We start from the raw sequence: 18,017 nt of genomic DNA on the forward strand, positions 1-18,017 counted from the left end.
GGAGGGGGGCAGTGCGGTTGCGAGGTCAGGGGAGGGGAGAGAAGAGGGGGTGATAGGGGGAGGCTAGGTGGGGAGGTAGATTGCGAGTTGACAATGTCCTTACGGATAGTGTCAATCTTGTTACGGAAATGGGTGGCAATCTCGTGGGCGGTGAGTGAGGTACTGAGTGGAGGAGGGGGGAGAGAGCAGGGAGTTGAAGGTGGAGAAGAGTCAGCGAGGGCATGTGGAGAGGGTGTTGATCAGGTTTACGAAGTAGGCTTGCTTGGCGGCGTGGAGGGAGGAGGTGTAAGTGAGGAAGGCAGATTTGTAGAGGGAGAATGCATGAGGGGACCTGGTTTTGCGCCATAGTCTCTCCAGCGCACGACTGCGACGTTTGAGGCATTTAGTATGGTCGTTCTGTCATGGTTGAAGCAGTCTAGGTTTGATGTTGCGTGTGGTAAGGGGTGCCAGAGAGTCTAGGGTAGCTGATAGTGAGTCATTGTATGTGGTGGTGGCTAGGTCAGGACATGACAGTGGAAAGATGCTGCCGTGTAGGCGGTTGGCAGCCGAGTGGAGGGGGGCCGGGTTCAGGTTGCGTGAGGAGGTGGTGGTCGGAAAGAGGTCTTGTGTTGGGAAGATAGCGATGAGTGATAGAGGGGGTGGGGACCCTCGTCCTATAATCCCCTCATCACTGTCCCTCCTATAAAAGACAGTTCTGGTTGTTTCTTCACTCTCTGACCTCTGGTGGGGCTCAGCCCCGCTGTTCTTTGTGATTAAATCATGGACTACATAAGGAAGTGCAGTACTTCTTGTGTTGGGAAGATGGTGATGAGTGATAGAGGGGGTGGGGACCCTCGTCCTATAATCCCCTCATCACTGTCCCTCCTATAAAAGACAGTTCTGGTTGTTTCTTCACTCTCTGACCTCTGGTGGGGCTCAGCCCCGCTGTTCTTCATGACTAAATCATGGAGTAAATAAGGAAGTGCAGTACTTCTTGTGTTTGGCAGATGGTGATGAGTGATAGAGGGGGTGGCAGCTCCCTCAGGCCTCTGCAAAGCCTTCTCTGCCCTCCGGCACAGTGAGTACTTGTTCTCCTATTCCCCACTCTGACAGCCATGCAGAGGTTCCTGAACCCCCAGAACCATCGCTGAAAGAAATAACAGCAGTCCACACTCATGGCACATCGCTCACACAGCTTACTGTGGAATATAAACGCATGAAAGAGGACATTTTATTTATCCGCCATGATATGCACAAGATGAGAGAGAGGGCGACCACCATTGAAGGCAGGGTGAGCACATTGGAGGATGAACTCCCTCCATTGTAACAAGATGTACATTCTAACACCATGAAAACATCTGAGCACCTGGCCAGATCAGAGGACATGGAGAATCACCTACGTAGGAGCAACCTTCACCTGGTAGGCTTGCCTGAGAAAGCTGAGGGAAAGAATCCTGTGGGATTTATTGAGACTTGGTTACTGAATACATTCGCAAAGATGACCTAACACCTTTTTTCTCAGTGGAAAGAGCCCATAGGGTCCCACCCCATCCTCCTCCACCGGGGCCCCTGACAGACCTTGTCTACTGAAACATTTACATTACAAGGATAGAGATGTCATCCTCCATCTTGCTAGACAACCACCTGCCATGGAAATACAAGGTGCAAAAATATCTATATTTCCAGATTTCTCAGCTGAAATCCAGCGTAAGTGAGCCAGATCTACTGATGTTAAATGCCGCCTACGTGTGATCCAAGTGTCTTACTCCATGATTTATCCTGCGAAGCTACGAGTCATAACAGACGGCTCCGTACAATTCTATGACTCCCCTGCAGCAGCATCTACCTGGCTGGATAGGAATGAAAGGTGCTTATGTCCAGCTCCAGTATGACTTATCCATTGCCCGGCGTTCACAACTCAAATTTCTCCTTGTCTCTCCCTTAGTATGAAAGCGGAGTTCAGGGATGAGTAGATTGCCTGTTTTGCTTTAGTAACAGATGACTCTCATGGCTACACCCTTTGGAATGTCACATATAGTCCCTTTGCTTTCCCCTTCTGTTATCCTGCGGGGTGTTTTTGAGTTGACTCAGGTTTGCCCATGTTTGGGCCTAAGCTGGTATTTTTCTATTTTTTTCACTTGCTATGCTGTCTCTGGACCGGAAAACATCCTACACCAATTATCACCTACTGGAGTGTGAGAGGAGATCCATCATCTCTGGGTGTTCCCTATAATTGTATATATTGTGCTGACGATATCCCACCAAACACTTCCTTGGGACATGGAACACTACCCCTGAGGAATCACACTCCTAGTCTTCATAACCTCCTTCATAACTATGAGTAATCAAAAGGATATTGTCCTTTCTTGGAATGTCCATGGCCTGCATGACCCAAAGAAGAGAACGTCTGTCTTCACATTCCTCAGCCATCAAAACCCTTCCATTGTACGCCTTCAGGAGACTCACATGACTTTGGATACTCTTCATCTTTTGAAACGCTCTGAGTTCCCCCTTCAGTTCCATACTACACACTCTCAGTACTCTAGGGGCATGAGTATAATGGTTGTCAGAGGAGTACCTTTCATGGTTATCTCATCCAAAATAGATCCGTTGGGTCGTTATATATTTCTGTTATACAGTTGGGACTCTCATTTATGTGTTCTTGCAAATATGTATGTACCTCCACCATTTCATATGGAGACGGTGAGATGTCTGTTTCAATTTATAGCCACCCATCCGCAAACACCATTATTGGTAATGGGGGACATTAACACAGTTTTGGATACTTCCTTAGATCTCTTAGAAAAATATCCCCATTGGCCCTAGAAAATCTCTCCTTTTGAACGCCATATGAAGGAAATTGGACTCCGGGACTTATGGCAATCCCTCCACCCACTAGATGCTCAAATTTAATGTCACTCCTTGCTATCCCATATAGATTTGGCATTGGGTTCCAATCTGATTCTACCATATACACCTCAGGTGAGCTATTTAACCTATCTGATCATTCCGAATGCGTATATCCTTGTCCCTGAAAAGGTCCTCTACATTTACATTGTGGAAACTCTCTTCACTGACTTAATGCATAAACAATTACAGGGCTTTCTACTTGGATACAGACACTCAACATCTCCTATGATTGTTTGGGATGCTTTGAAAGCATATATTAGAGGCACGTGTATCAAAGAAATGTCCAGAATGAAGACTAACTCCAGACAATGGGAGGTTGAGGCCGGCCAATCTGTAGCTAAGGCAGGACAAGCCTATCTTAGCAATACCAACCCTGATACAGAGAGGGGGTGTTTGCGGCACAACAGTTTTTGCGCACTGTCCAACTTCAGCATGCTGAAAATAAACATTTTTTCTTCTCAAGCCTTGAGGAGGGGGAAAAGACGGGTCATATTCTCACAATCATTGCAAAAGCTCAGTAACCATCTTCTCATATCTCTTCTTTAAAACTGTCCGACTCAATTGGTCACAGATACCCCCTCCATCTTACAAGGCTTTAGATCTTTTCATGAGACGCTCTACTCTCCCAAAGTGTCTTCTGATGACTCTACCATGCGGGAGTTTTTAACACTTCCTCAACTTACTATTCATCAAAGGCAAAAACTTAGTACACCACTCACTCCTGAAGACTTGCAGATGGCTGGAGCTTCATACCCCAATTCCAAGGCTCCCGGCGGAGATGGGCTGCTGATGGATATTTACAAATAATTGGGGGAATACTTCTACCTGAACTACTTAAAGTACTCCAGGTGGCATTGGAACAGAACTCCCTCCCCATGTATGAGGCAATAATAGTTGTACTTGAAGCCGGGGAGGGACCCAACCTTAGCAGAATCCTACTGGCCCATATCGCTATTGACCTCAGACCTCATAATTATTACTGAAGTACTGGTGACCAGACTGACTAGGGTTATCTCTACACTTATTCACCCGGATCAGTCGGGTTTCATTCAGATCTACAGCAATTAGAGATGAGCGAATCGAACCAGGCGAACCGGAATTCGATACGAATTTCAGGAAAAATTCGATTCACGGCGAATCCGAATATTTGCCTACTTCGGGTGCGCGAATCGGATTTTTCCCGATCAGCCGGAAAAAGTGTCCCTGCAGAGAGCTCCGCTATTTCTGACATTTCTCTGACAGTTCCTTCACATGTACAGCGGTTGAAACATTGTATCTATTAGTTTCCATTTAGGATACAGATGTTTTTATTCGGAAACAGATGTTTCAACCGCTGTACATGTGAAGGAGCTGTCAGAGAACTGTCAGAAATAGAGGAGCTCTGCAGATACACTTTTTGCCGGCTTGGAATTATTCTTATTTTCATCCTACTTCTTCTTCCTCTTCATCCTCATCCTCTTCTTCTTCTTTTGAGGATGAAGAAGAAGAAGAAGTAGGATGAAAATAAGAATAATTCCAAGCCGGCAAAAAGTGTATCTGCAGCGCTCCTCTAAGTGTATCTGCAGAATGTCAATTATGGAAACAAATAGATACAATGTTTCAACCGCTGTATGGAGTGAATGTCCCAGAACTGTCAGAAATAGACAGAAACTGTCACAGAACTGTCCTTCTTCTCATCCTTCTCCTTCTTCTCATCCTTCTTCTCATCCTTCTCCTTCTCATCCTTCTCCTTCTTCTCATCCTTCTTCTTCTCATCCTTCTTCTCATCCTTCTCCTTCTTCTCATCCTTCTCCTTCTTATCCTTCTCCTTCTTCTCATCCTTCTTCTCATCCTTCTCCTTCTTCTCATCCTTCTTCTCATCCTTCTCATCCTTCTCCTTCTTCTCATCCTTCTTCTCATCCTTCTTCTCATCCTTCTTCTCATCCTTCTTCTCATCCTTCTTCTCATCCTTCTCCTTCTTCTCATCCTTCTCCTTCTTCTCATCCTTCTCCTTCTCCTTCTTCTCATCCTTCTCCTTCTTCTCATCCTTCTCCTTCTCCATATTCTCATCCTTCTCCTTCTTCTCATCCTTCTTCTCCTTCTCCTTCTCCTTCTTCTCATCCTTCTCCTTCTCCTTCTTCTCATCCTTCTCCTTCTTCTCATCCTTCTCCTTCTTCTCATCCTTCTCCTTCTTCTCATCCTTCTCCTTCTTCTCATCCTTCTCCTTCTCCTTCTCCTTCCTCATCTCCAAGGGCATTTAAATTAAAGGTACAGTGTTCTGCACTAATTTAAAGGCTCTCTGAAGCCTAGAAACCCTTTTTATAAGTTAACTTCGTAGCGAATAAATTCGCATCGAATCGAATTTCTTCCTGAAATTCGCCGAATCAGCCGAATCGAATTTTTGAATTATTCGCTCATCTCTAACAGCAATCAATAGTCATAGGCTTTATCTTAACCTTCAAATCCCTTCTGATAATATGGGTGACGGTGATTTTGTCTCCCGATGCTGCTAAGGTGTTTGGCTGTGTAGAATGGAGATACCTTTGGCAAGTCCTTGTGAAATGTAACCCTGGGGGACACTTTCATTTCATGGATTCAATGATTCTATCGTGCCCCGTCGGCCCGCATTCGGGTTAACAATGCCCTGTCCATCTCATTCACACTAGGCAGAGGGACACGGCAGGGCTGTCCTCTCTCCCCGCTGTTATTCGCTATAGTGATAGAACCTCTGGTGGCTGCCATTGGAGAGGATCCGGGTAAATGGTTTTTGTAGAGGAGAGCAGATGGAGAAAGTAGTTTTCTATGGTGATGACACCCTTCTGTTTTTGGGTGATACATTTGCCTCATTGACACACCTAATGACATTAATCAGTGAATTTGGCTCCTTCTCCGGCTTCTCAATAAATTGGGATAAGTCCACCCTTCTCCCACTGGACACCCTTACACATCCCATACCACCTGAAGCTGTGAGGATGGAAATAGTGGCCTCCTTTATATATCTGGGTATTATCATTCACCCCACTCTATCGAATATACAGATCTAAACTGACTTCCATTAATTAAAACATTTCAACAGAAAACAACTAGCTGGACTAAACTCCCTCGATCCGTGGTAGGGAGGTGTAACTTCATCAGAATGATCTGGGCCCCTCAATGACTTTATATTCTGCACAACGTCCCTGTTTGGATTCCTATACGGATCTTTAGAAGATTTGATATGGTGTTTGGCTCCTTAATCTGGTGGATGCCACGCCTCGGATTGAACTAGAAACTCTACAGGAGGCTAAAGATATGGGAGGCCCTGAGGTTCCCAATCCTTCTCTTTATCATATTGTGGCCCAGTTACAACACTTTTCAGCCTGGCAGGACAATCCACACCCAGACCCGGTCAGTTCACTTCTTCTAAGGATTGTGTCCACAGATCATTTAGTGGAATGCCTGGAAGCAGGTGAGTTCAAAGCCCTAGCACAGTTCCCCACTCTAGCACTGATTGACAGAATGTGGAGCAAGGCCAAATATTATTTCCAATCTCAAGGTTTTACCACATTCACACGTATCCTTAATAACCAAAACTACTCGGAGCTTCTTAAACTGGAGGGGGTGATCTCAGTGGAAAGAGTGTCTTGAGTGGGGGAGGGGTGACAACACTAAGGGAGAGAGTGTCCTCAGAAGGGGAAGGCTGTCCCCAGTGCAGGAAAGGAGGGGAAGGGGTGTCTTCAGAGGAGGAAAAGAGAGGAATGGAGTATCTTCAGTGGAGAGGATGTCTTTAGTGGGGGAGGGGGGTCCTCTATAGGGGAGAAGGGGGTGTTCTTAGTGGAGGAGGGGAAGGGTTTTTTGGGTAAATGACACCAGATCAAAGTCCTCCTGAGAAGTTCCAAAAGAGACAACTGGCTTGTCTATGTAAAAAGATAGCTTTAGCTGAACCTTAGAAAGCACAGCTTATTATGCGGGGGCTAGGAGGTAAACTGCCCCCAGCTTTGTTTGTGGACAGGGAGGAGTTCAATGGTCTGTTTACACAAGTCCTAAACAAAAGCTCCATTGTTCTCGGAGTTTAATTTCTCCAGAAGGAAGAAGCTGCTCTGGCTGTACAGATCACAGAGGTGGAGTCTACACTGCAGTCTGCATTGTCAGCCGAGCAGCTGAAGGAGTCCAACATCTAACCGTCTACTAATCAGGCGTACTCTTGGAGCACCACCTACACAAGACTCACCTCGTCCATCTAGACTGCTCACTAGAGCTTCTTCTACAGCCTCTGACCCATCACTTCCCTCCTCTGCTGGAGGCACTTTATTAGGATCTATAGAGGGACAACTCCGGCCTCGTATTGTACATCAGAATCAAGGAAACAGCAGAGATCCGGCCACAGGGGAGGTAGGAAACATCAACGCTGCAACAAGGGATCTCCCACTCATCCAACCATCCCAACAGATGATTCATCATCAACAGAAATAGACAGAATTGTCACTTTCTCCTCAGCTGGACTGACATCGGGTAAGATGGACCTTCTGGGGAAAGGTTGGGGCTTCAGCCCTAAAGGTATCATGAAGAAGTTGTTGTTGGCACAGGACTTGTATAGATGTTTTAGGAATATTAGATTGAAGGGACATTATTCTTGGAGAGGTGATATTGAGGGATCATCTGTAGTCACACCACTGAGTAGGTCTGTCTGAGGTTTGCAGACAAAATGGAAGTTTCCACCACCCACTACATATGCAGCAGCAGAAATGTTCCTTCATTTGGATGATAAAGATGGTGACGTATGACAGTCTATGATCAGGAACTCTGGGGTCATATCCTAATAATGGGACCATTGAGGAGAAAGGTGCATTGCCATCATTAGCAGCAAGGGGAGATATAACATTGAAGCCAGCTGATAAGTCTGGTGCAGCTCTGCATAGGAACCAATCAGCTTCCAGGTTTTATGTCAAAGCTTAATTGAACAAGCTGAAGTCAGAACCTGATTGGCTCCCATGCACAGCTGCCCCAGATTTTGCACACTCCAGTTTTAGTAAATCAGCCCCATTGAGATGGTTTGTGCCAGATCCCGGGTTGTGAGTTCCATTCAGTACAATGTCTTTGAGTTCTCTTGCTAGTTGACTCCCCCTTGTTAGTTGAGGTGTTTGTAGTCATAGAGGTGTTGGGTCATGATGGAATGATGTTGTGTCAGGTGAATGGTAGGCTCTGACCTGGTTTTATCTGCCAGCTCTGTGTTGATTCGCTGAGTTTTCTATTGTTTGTTATGTCCATCCTTGGAATTAGGGAGGACAGTATGATGTTGGAGTGAGGACATTTTTGTTGTGCGGTCTCTGTTAGTTGTAATAGTTTATTCTCAGAGGCTTCCTTTTGTCCCTGGAGGATGTTTGGGTCGGTGTGTATGATGATATGTTTGGGTCGGTGTGTATGATGATATGTTTGGGTCGGTGTGTATGATGATATGTTTGGGTCGGTGTGTATGATGATATGTTTGGGTCGGTGTGTATGATGATATGTTTGGGTCGGTGTGTATGATGATACGTTTGGGTCGGTGTGTATGATGATACGTTTGGGTCGGTGTGTATGATGATATGTTTGGGTCGGTGTGTATGATGATACGTTTGGGTCGGTGTGTATGATGATATGTTTGGGTCGGTGTGTATGATGATATGTTTGGGTCGGTGTGTATGATGATATGTTTGGGTCGGTGTGTATGATGATATGTTTGGGTCGGTGTGTATGATGATATGTTTGGGTCGGTGTGTATGATGATATGTTTGGGGTTGGTGAAATACGGATCATTGATGACTCCTATCGCTTGTTCAGTTGTTGGACTTGAATTTTGTTGTCTTGTTCCTGGGAAGAGCCGTTTGGTGTTTAGATATTTCCCATTGGAGTCTATTAATAACAAAAAGAATCCGGAGTTTGTTGGCTGTTCTTGTGGTTTGATGATTGTTTGTAGGGATGGGCTTCATGTTCGAGTTGAACCTAAGTTTGATTTGAACATGGGCCGTTCATGTGTTCAGCAAACATAAATAGTACGGGTGTTCAGTGGGCTGTTTGCCCACCATGCCCCACAATGCACTGCGCCCTGACAATGCATTGTGATTGGACAAAGCAATGCACCTAACCACAAGTCAGGTGTAATACTTTGACCAATCACAGTGTGTGGTGATGTCACAAGGGGGCGGGGTATATAAAAACTGTTGTCACGGCCCCAGCTGTCAGACAGCCAGGAGCCAGCATCACAAGCAGAGCTTTTTTCCCCTTTTTTGGGTAGCGTTGGTGGCAGGATCGTGATTGACGTTGGATCTACTTTGGGGGACATTTTTTAAAATGTTTATTTTTAATAAAGGACTGGTCAAAGACTGACTCCTATCACTTTTTACACTACACTTTTTTTTGTGAATGGGTAGCAGTACCATATAGGAGGGGGCCGGGATCTTGGGGCCCCCTTGTTAAAGGGGGCTTCCAGATTCCAATAAGCCCCCCAGGCTACAGACCCCCACAACCACAGGCTACGGATGTCGGAAAGAGGCCCTTGTCCCCATCAATATGTAGACAAGGTGCTTTGGGGGGCTCCTGGCCCAAGGCACCCCTCCATGCCGAGGGCATGTATCCTGGTATGGTTCAGGAAGGGGGACGCTCACCACCCCTTTCCTGACCTGCCGGGCTGCATACTCAGATAAGGGTCTGGTATGGATTTTGGGGGGCCCCCATGCCATTTTTAACCAATAGCCATCCGGCCAATAGCCGTTTGGTGGCCAGAAAAAGGCTGTAGATTTCCGGGTGGAAGCCATATGGCGTCCTCCCACACATGCACAGTTTTTGCACTTGCAGAGCGCACAGCGGAGCTATCTGTCACCGGCCGTGTACCTCGAACATGGCCGATGACAGATCTGTGTACCAGCCCCAGTTGCTGGTACCATGTGACCTGCTGTGACCAATCACAGAACTTTACATGACAGTTGTATACAATGGATGGCTTCATTCATGCCATCCATTGTATACTAGTGTCTAGCTGTGAATGGTCAGAGCGATCACATGCACATGTCAAGTGATTAGCTGTGGCCAAATCACAGCTAAGTACAAAAAAAAAACCCTGAATGAATCGATGTCATTCAGGTAAATGCTTGCTTATAGCAAAGTAATTATTTGCTATAAGCAAATTGTGTAAAAAAAAATACCAAAAAACAAAATACTGATCACTTCCCCAAAGTAGTACAATGTTACTATGCTAACATTATACTACTTTGGACATAGTGAAATAAGAAAAAAAAATATTAAAAAAGGAAAAAAATGTAATAAAAAATTAAAACTAATAAAAAAAAATATATATATATATTTTTTTTTCATACTGTCACCAGTCAGTGTCCCTGATCATTGCCATGCCAGTTATATGATGACGCTGTACTGCACTGGTGACAGTATGTAAAATAAAATAGTGAAAATAATTTTTTTTAATTTCTTCATTTTCCAAAAAATTCTGACAAAAAAAATACAACGTCAAAAAACTCACCATTCCTCTTATGAAGTACGTTGGACTGTCTACTCTGCAAAAAGGGGTCATTTGGGGGGATATCTGTACTGTCCTTACATTTGGGGGATATCTGTACTGTCTTGACATTTGGGGGATATCTGTACTGTCCTGACATTTGGGGGGATATCTGTACTGTCCTGACATTTGGGGGATATCTGTACCGTCCTGACATTTGGGGGATATCTGTACCGTCCTGACATTTGGGGGATATCTGTACTGTCCTGACATTTGGGGGATATCTGTACCGTTCTGACATTTGGGGGATATCTGTACCGTCCTGACATTTGGGGGATATCTGTACCGTCCTGACATTTGGGGGATATCTGTACTGTCCTGACATTTGGGGGGATATCTGTACTGTTCTGACATTCTTGGACCTCAAGAAATTAGATTGGCTGTCAGTACTTCAGGATTGATCAATGTTCAGATCTATACCATAGTTTGTAAACTCTATAACTTTCCTACAAACTAAAAAATACATCCTAATTTGGGTTATTTTCACCAAAGACATGTAGCAGAATACATCTCGGCCTAAATGTATGAAGAACAATTATTTATTTGCAAACTTTTATAACAGAAACAAAGAAAAATGTGTTTTTTCAAAAAAAATTTTCGTTAATTTAGCTAAAAAACAAAAACCGCAGCAGTGATTAAATACCACCAGAAGAAAGCTCTAGTTGTGTGAAGAAAATGATAACGTTTTAGTTTGGGTACAATGTTGTATGACCGCGCAATTGTCATTCAAAGTGTGAGAGCGCTGAAACCTGAAAAATGGCCTGGGCAGGAAGGGGGTAAAAGTGCCCGGTATGGAAATGGTTAAAAAAAAATTGTCATGGAAGGTTCCTCTCAAAATCCATACCAGTCTCGATGGGCTTGTTTTTTTTTTAATTGCTGGGCAGTGCTGACAATTCTTTTGACATTCAGCTGTCGGCAGGAAGCCCCACTGACACCAGGAACATGAATGAATGTCTCACTACTAAAATACCGCGTGACTTCATCACATAACTCATGCCGGATATTAGTAACTGAGCGGAATCTTCATACTCAGATGCGGTAAGACACCTCTCAGTTCTTCGTGTTCGACATTCACTGTAGAACATTCTGTAGGTTCGGATGTTTGACCGCGACCTGAACAGGGGGGTGTTCGGCCATCACTATTTGTGGTCTCAGGATTAGTAGAGTTGTCTTGGCTATTGCTGGTCTTTGTCTTGTTACATTTCGGAAGCTGATTGGTCTCACCGGTCTGTTGTTCCTTGATGGGTACTTTGTATAAATCATCCTCTTTGATTCTCTTTCCTGATTGTTGAGCTCCATTTGTATCTTTGGTGTCATTATCTCTTCCCTCAGTTGAGGGTTTTCTTGGTGTAATTGTTACATTTTAGACTGAATTTCTAGGATAGATCTTTGGGGGTATTTTTAGTGTTTTTAGCTCTTCTCTCAGCTGCTCATTTACATTTTCTCACTTGTCTTTGAAGTTTTTCTTTTAATTGAACAAAGTCTCTCCCTAGTAGAGATTAAGCTTGTAATTTTTGGATCCTTAGATGTACTTTCTGAAAGAACCTGCAAATCGAATCCAAGCATTCTGGTTAGCAACTCATACTCCCACCAGGCATGGATTGAGCAGGTGAACTCCATAATAATACATGAAAACCTAACTTCTCCTAGGAGACTTATGGCTCTCTGGCAGAACTGGCTGGATACTCCGGTACTCACTCCCCATACTTCATTTGTCATAGGTTTTTATACGTTTAACTTTTTTAGACCCCTAAAAATGGACCAGCCAACTGTACCCTACTAAATGGTAACTACATTGGAGGCCGATACTTGGTGTATGATCCTGTAGACACAGGCCTACTTGAACGGTGTCAGCTCTCTATGTATGTACTGGAGAGAGTTACTTGCCATGTACAGGTGAATTGTTCTACGTTGCTTCTTTTTTCTCTTTTCATTTGTTTATAGAAAGTAAAAGTGACACCAGAGACAAAGCAAGTTATTGTTCTGTATGATCTGTAACATTGTCACAACTGCTTATACATTAGAATGTATGACTCCATTGTCTGGGCTGGATGTTGGATATACTGTGTGCACTTAAAAACTTAAATAATACAATTTAGTTTAATTAAAAAAAAATATTATATATATATATATATATATATATATATCAGTGATGGTGAACCTATGGCACGCAGAGCCATCTCAGTGGGCACGCCAGGAAGAAGAGGAAGATGAGCACACACGGACCACGCACAGTGACTGGCCATCCAGATCTCGTCCACACTGGACCCCCATCGAACTACATCTCCCACATGTCTCTGGGGCCAGGGTGGGCATGGATGAGAGGAAACGGCTCCTATGCGGATCTGGCACCAGGGGTGATGTAGCGGGGATGGGCGTGGAAGAGAGGAAGAGGCTCCCACACTGCTCCGGGCCAGGGGCGACGTGTTCAGCGTGGATGGGAATGAGCTGCTGGGTTGGAAGCTACACAGACACTGCCAGAGGTGAGATTAACTACTTGCCGACCGCAGATAGCCGAATGACGGCTGCACTGCGGCCGGCCAGTTCTGGGAGGGCGTAATATGACGTCCTCCCAGAATGCGCTCTCCTGCGCACCCCTAGGGGCGCGCACCGGGCGCAGCTGATCACGTGACGTGGTAAAAGGCCAATCACAGCGGCCTTTTACCACGTGATCAGCCGTGTCCAATGACACGCTGATCACCGGGAAATGCAAATGCCGGTTTTCGGCTGCACTTTCCTCACGGTGTCAGATCGTGAGGAAAGTACTGCCGAAAACCGGCAGTTGTCAGAGCGAGGATCAGCACCAATCATCAGGGCACTGATCATCAGTGATGATCCGTGCCCAGCAGTGCCACACACAAGTTCCGCCCACCTGTGCCCAGCAATGCACCCACCTGTGCCCAGCAATGCACCCACCTGTGCCCTCCTGTGCCGCCTACCTGTGCCCAGAAGTGCCACCTGTCTGTGCCCAGTAGTGCCACCCACCAGTGCCACCCACCAGTGCCCATCGGTGCAGCCCAGCAGTGCTGCCAGTCAGTGCCACCAGTCAATGCCCAGTGGTTGTGCCAGTCAGTGCCCAGCAGTGATGTCAGTCAGTGCCACCTATCAGTGCTGTCTATCAGTACCCATTATCAGTGTCGCCTATCAGTGCCACCAATCAGCGCCACCTATTTGTGACACCTCATTAGTGCTGCCTATCAGTACCGCCTATCCGTGCCACCTCATTAGTGCCGCCTATCAATGCCGCCTATCAGTGCCCATCAGTGCTACCTCATCAACGCACATCAGTGAAGGAGAAAAATTACCTGTTTGAAAAATGTTATAATCAAAACAATTGTACAACCTTGCATGACCGCGCAATTGTCAATCAAAGTGCGACAGCGCTGACAGCTGAAAATTGGCCTGGTAAATAAGGGGGTAGAAGTGCCCGGTAGGCAGGAAGGGGGTAGAAGTGCCCTGTAGGATGGAAGGGGATAGAAGTGTCCTGTAGGCAGGAAGGGGGTAGAAGTGCCCTGTGGGCAGGAAGGGGGTAGAAGTGCCTGGTGGGCAGGAAGGGGGCAGAAGTGCCCTGTAGGCAGGAAGGGGGCAGAAGTGCCCTGTGGGCAGGAAGGGGGCAGAAGTGCCCTGTGGGCAGGAAGGGGGCAGAAGTGCCCGGTAGGCAGGAAGGGGGCAGAAGTGTCCAGTAGGCAGGAAGGGGGTAGAAGTGCCCGGTAGGCAGGAAGGGGGTAGAAGTGCCCTGTAGGCAGGAAGGGGGTAGAAGTGCTCTGTAGGCAGGAAGGGGGTAGAAGTGCTCTGTAGGCAAGTGGTTAACTGCTTGCCAACCATGCTACAGCACGGTTGTCTAGTTCTGGGAGGGCGTCCCACAACGCGAACCCAGTGGCACACACCCTGCGCTGCCAGTGATCGCTGTGTCCTACGGATACAGCTGATCACGTGATAAGGTAAAAGGCCAATCACAGCAGCCTTTTACCACGTGATCAACTGTATCCAATGACACAGCTGATCACAGTGTAAATAGAGTTTCTGGTTATCGGCTGCACGCTGTCACAGATTGAAGAAAGTACTGCAGATAACCAGCAAATGTGACAGGGGAAATCTGCACTAATAATCGGAGCACTGATTATCTGTGCCATTCAGCAGTGCCCAGCAATGCCGCTATGCAGTGTCATCCAGAAGTGTCACCCATCAGTGCCCAGCGGTGTCGCCTGTCAGTGCTGCCCAGCAGTGCCACTTGTCAGTGCCGCCCATCAGTGCCGCCCATCAGTGCTGCCCATCAGTGCCACCCATCAATGATGCCCAGCAGTTCCGCCAGTCAGTGCCGTCTGTCAGTGCCTCCAGTTGGTGCTATCAGTCAGTGCCGCTTATCAGTGCCAATCATTTCCTGCATATCAGTGCATCACCAGTGCCGCCTCATCAGTGCTACCTATCTGTGCCGCCTCATCAATGCCCATCAGTGCTGCCTATCAGTGCAGCCTCACCAACGCACATCAAAGAAGAAACATTACCTGTTTGCAAAATTTTAGAATAGAAGCAAAGGAAACCTTTTATGTTTTTAATTTTTTGCTCTTTTTTAATTTATAGTGCAAAAAATAAAACACCCAGTGGTGATTAAATACCACCAAAAAAAGCTCTATTTGTGTGAAAAAAAATGCTAAAAATTGCATATGGTTACAGTGTTGCATGACCGCACAATTGTCATTGTTAAGTGCAACAGCACTGAAAGCTGAAAATTGTCCTGGGCAGGAAGGGGGTAGAAGTGCCCGGTAGGCAAGTGATTAATTCCAGTGTTGGCACTTTGCAACACAAAACCAACTTTTTTATGTCAGTTTGGGCATTCGGGCTCAAAAAGGTTCGCCATCACTGATATATATATATACAAATGATGATGTACATATGCTTTCTATATATATATAACACAGGTGTCAAACACCTGTATCCGGATCCTGCCATCCAGGTTATTTCATGTAGCCCTTGCACCTCTCCTGCAGGTACCCCCTTGTCTCCTCCCCCACCTTGTCTCAGGAGTCGGCAGCAGAGAGGAGAAAAGAACTCCTCTGCCAAATCCTGTACTTCTCAGTGCAGCTGCAGCATCCCCTCATCTCCACCTCCCTTGGTCTCAGCATTCAGCAGACTCTGGTAATTGACTCCACTCCTCCTCTGGTCCTCCTCCAGACCCTGCACTTTCTGCTTTCCCGCTCTGCCCCCAAAGGAGGTGCACGGTGATGTTAGGGAGGGTGTGGGGTTCTTGGCATCTGATGTAATGGGGGTGAGGTGCTCTGGACATCTAGTCTTACAGTTACAACTGGCCCTTTGAGGACAACCATAATGCTGACACAGCCTGCGATGATATATAAGATATATTTAATAATGATCATTAAAAATAAAAAAAAACTTTAGCTCTTTATATAGAATTCTGATTTTTATTTTTTTTGTACAGGTGGATTGATGAGCCACGTTTTTGGTCATGCTGGTCTTCATGAATACAACTCAGTCACATGGGAAACCAAACATCTGGGTGTCTTAATTGACTGAAAGTTTTTATTGCAGTTCATTGGAGGAGTCACACAGGACACAAGTCATATCCGTGTTCTAAATGTCATAAGTGCTTTGGGTCCTCTTCAACACTGATCCAACCTCAGAGGATAACATGAGAAAAGTCATTTCAGTGTTCTGGAAGTGACAATTGCTTTACAGTAAAGTCCAACCCATGTATACATAAGAGGAGTCATTTCAAGTGATTTCTTGTTTGGAACGTGACAAAGATTTTACAATGGAGGCAAAACATAGCACACACCAGAAGGTTCACACTGGAGGGAAGCCATATCAGTGTTCTGAATGTGACAAAGCTTTTACATGGAAGTCACATCTTATCATACACCAGAGGATTCACACTGGAGAGAAGCCATATCAGTGTTCTGAATGTGACAAAGCTTTTACAAGGAAGTCACATCTTATCACACACCAGAGGATCCACACTGGGGAGCAGCCATATCAGTGTTCTGAATGTGACAAAACTTTTACACGGAAGTCGAATCTTTTCATACACCAGAGGATTCACACTGGAGAGAAGTCATATCAGTGTTCTGAATGTGACAAAGCTTTTACACAGAAGTCACATCTTATCATACACCGGAGGATGCACACTGGAGAGAAGCCATATCAATGTTCTGAATGTGACAAAGCTTTTACACAGAAGTCATATCTTATATCACACCAGAGGATCCACACTGGAGAGAAACCACATCAGTGTTCTGAATGTGACAAAACTTTTACATGGAAGTCACATCTTATCACACACCAGAGGATTCACACTGGAGAGAAGTCATATCAGTGTTCTGAATGTGACAAAGCTTTTACATGGAAGTCACATCTTATCACACACCAGAGGATCCACACTGGAGAGAAACCACATCAGTGTTCTGAATGTGACAAAGCTTTTACACATAAATCAGATCTTATCATACACCAGAGGATTCACACTGGAGAGAAACCACATCAGTGTTCTGAATGTGATAAAACTTTTACACAGAAGTCAGTTCTCATAGCACACCAGAGGATTCACACTGGAGAGAAGTCATATCAGTGTTCTGAATGTGACAAAGCTTTTACATGGAAGTCAGATCTTATCACACACCAGAGGATCCACACTGGAGAGAAACCACATCAGTGTTCTGAATGTGACAAAGCTTTTACACATAAATCAGATCTTATAATACACCAGAGGATCCACACTGGAGAGCAGCCATATCAGTGTTCTGAATGTGATAAAACTTTTAAATGGAGAGGAAACCTTGTCATACATGAGAGGGTTCATACTGGAGAGAAGCCATATCAATGTTCAGAATGTGGCAAAGCTTTTACAGGTAATGCCGGGCTAATCTGTCACCAGAGGATTCACAAGCTTGAGCTGCATAGAGGAAACTCCAGAAGAAGGGGCAATATTAAAAAAGTCACAGCTGTCCCATTAGGTTCACAGGCCCAATGTCTTCCCACAAACTAAGGAAGACACGATGCTACTTAAAAAAAAAAACTTTGAACAAACAGGACTCTAATGATCAGATTCATTGGGTTTAGTGATTATGTCCATCAGAAACACACCTAGAAGGCCTGTGAATATTTTACCTTTGGACATTTCTTCAGATAAGCAGCAATGACTGAACTGTTTTCCTCATCATTCTCATCTTTATCCTTTTTTATGGAGCATTGACTGAACATGTAATGCATTTTCATCATTCACTAACTGAGCTATGTTCCCATGTGTTTTCTTCATTGCCAGAATCTGACCAACCAATACATGACCAACATTGCCTCAGTACCAGAGTCTAGGATGGGGTCCAATGGCTTCTTGCCACTCCTCTGAAACCTCATTAGGAGAGTCCATTCCAGGTTCTTTTGAGAATTGATACATCATAAGCTAGGCTTGAGGGCTCCAGCTAAGCCCACCTTGTCCACACCTCCCATTACATGTTCCACCTCCTCTCCCATGATCAATGCCTCCTTTCCATGTTCCATCTCCTCTCATAGATGACATCTTTGCAGGCAGGTCTATAGCTGAGATACCAGCCAGATAGAGGTCTATGTTTGGTTAGAGAGTAACTTCTTAAGCTGGTGTAGGCCTTCC

At 45.3% G+C, this 18,017-nt stretch overlaps 1 protein-coding gene across 1 annotated transcript in view; it reads left to right on the forward strand.

Annotated features, from left to right (window-relative positions):
- Positions 1-6,159: 6,159 nt before the first annotated feature.
- LOC149460683 (uncharacterized) overlaps positions 6,160-18,017 on the forward strand; it is a 54,637-nt gene continuing 42,779 nt past the window's right edge. The window contains exon 1 of the mRNA XM_089679367.1: positions 6,160-6,316. Coding sequence (XP_089535493.1) covers positions 6,160-6,316 — 157 coding nt within the window. The remainder of the gene's footprint in view (positions 6,317-18,017) is intronic.

The sequence above is a fragment of the Staurois parvus genome, unplaced genomic scaffold, assembly GCF_062004578.1.
Source record: "Staurois parvus isolate SC_StPar_1 unplaced genomic scaffold, SC_StPar_1.0 ptg000222l, whole genome shotgun sequence".
NCBI lineage: Eukaryota > Metazoa > Chordata > Amphibia > Anura > Ranidae > Staurois > Staurois parvus.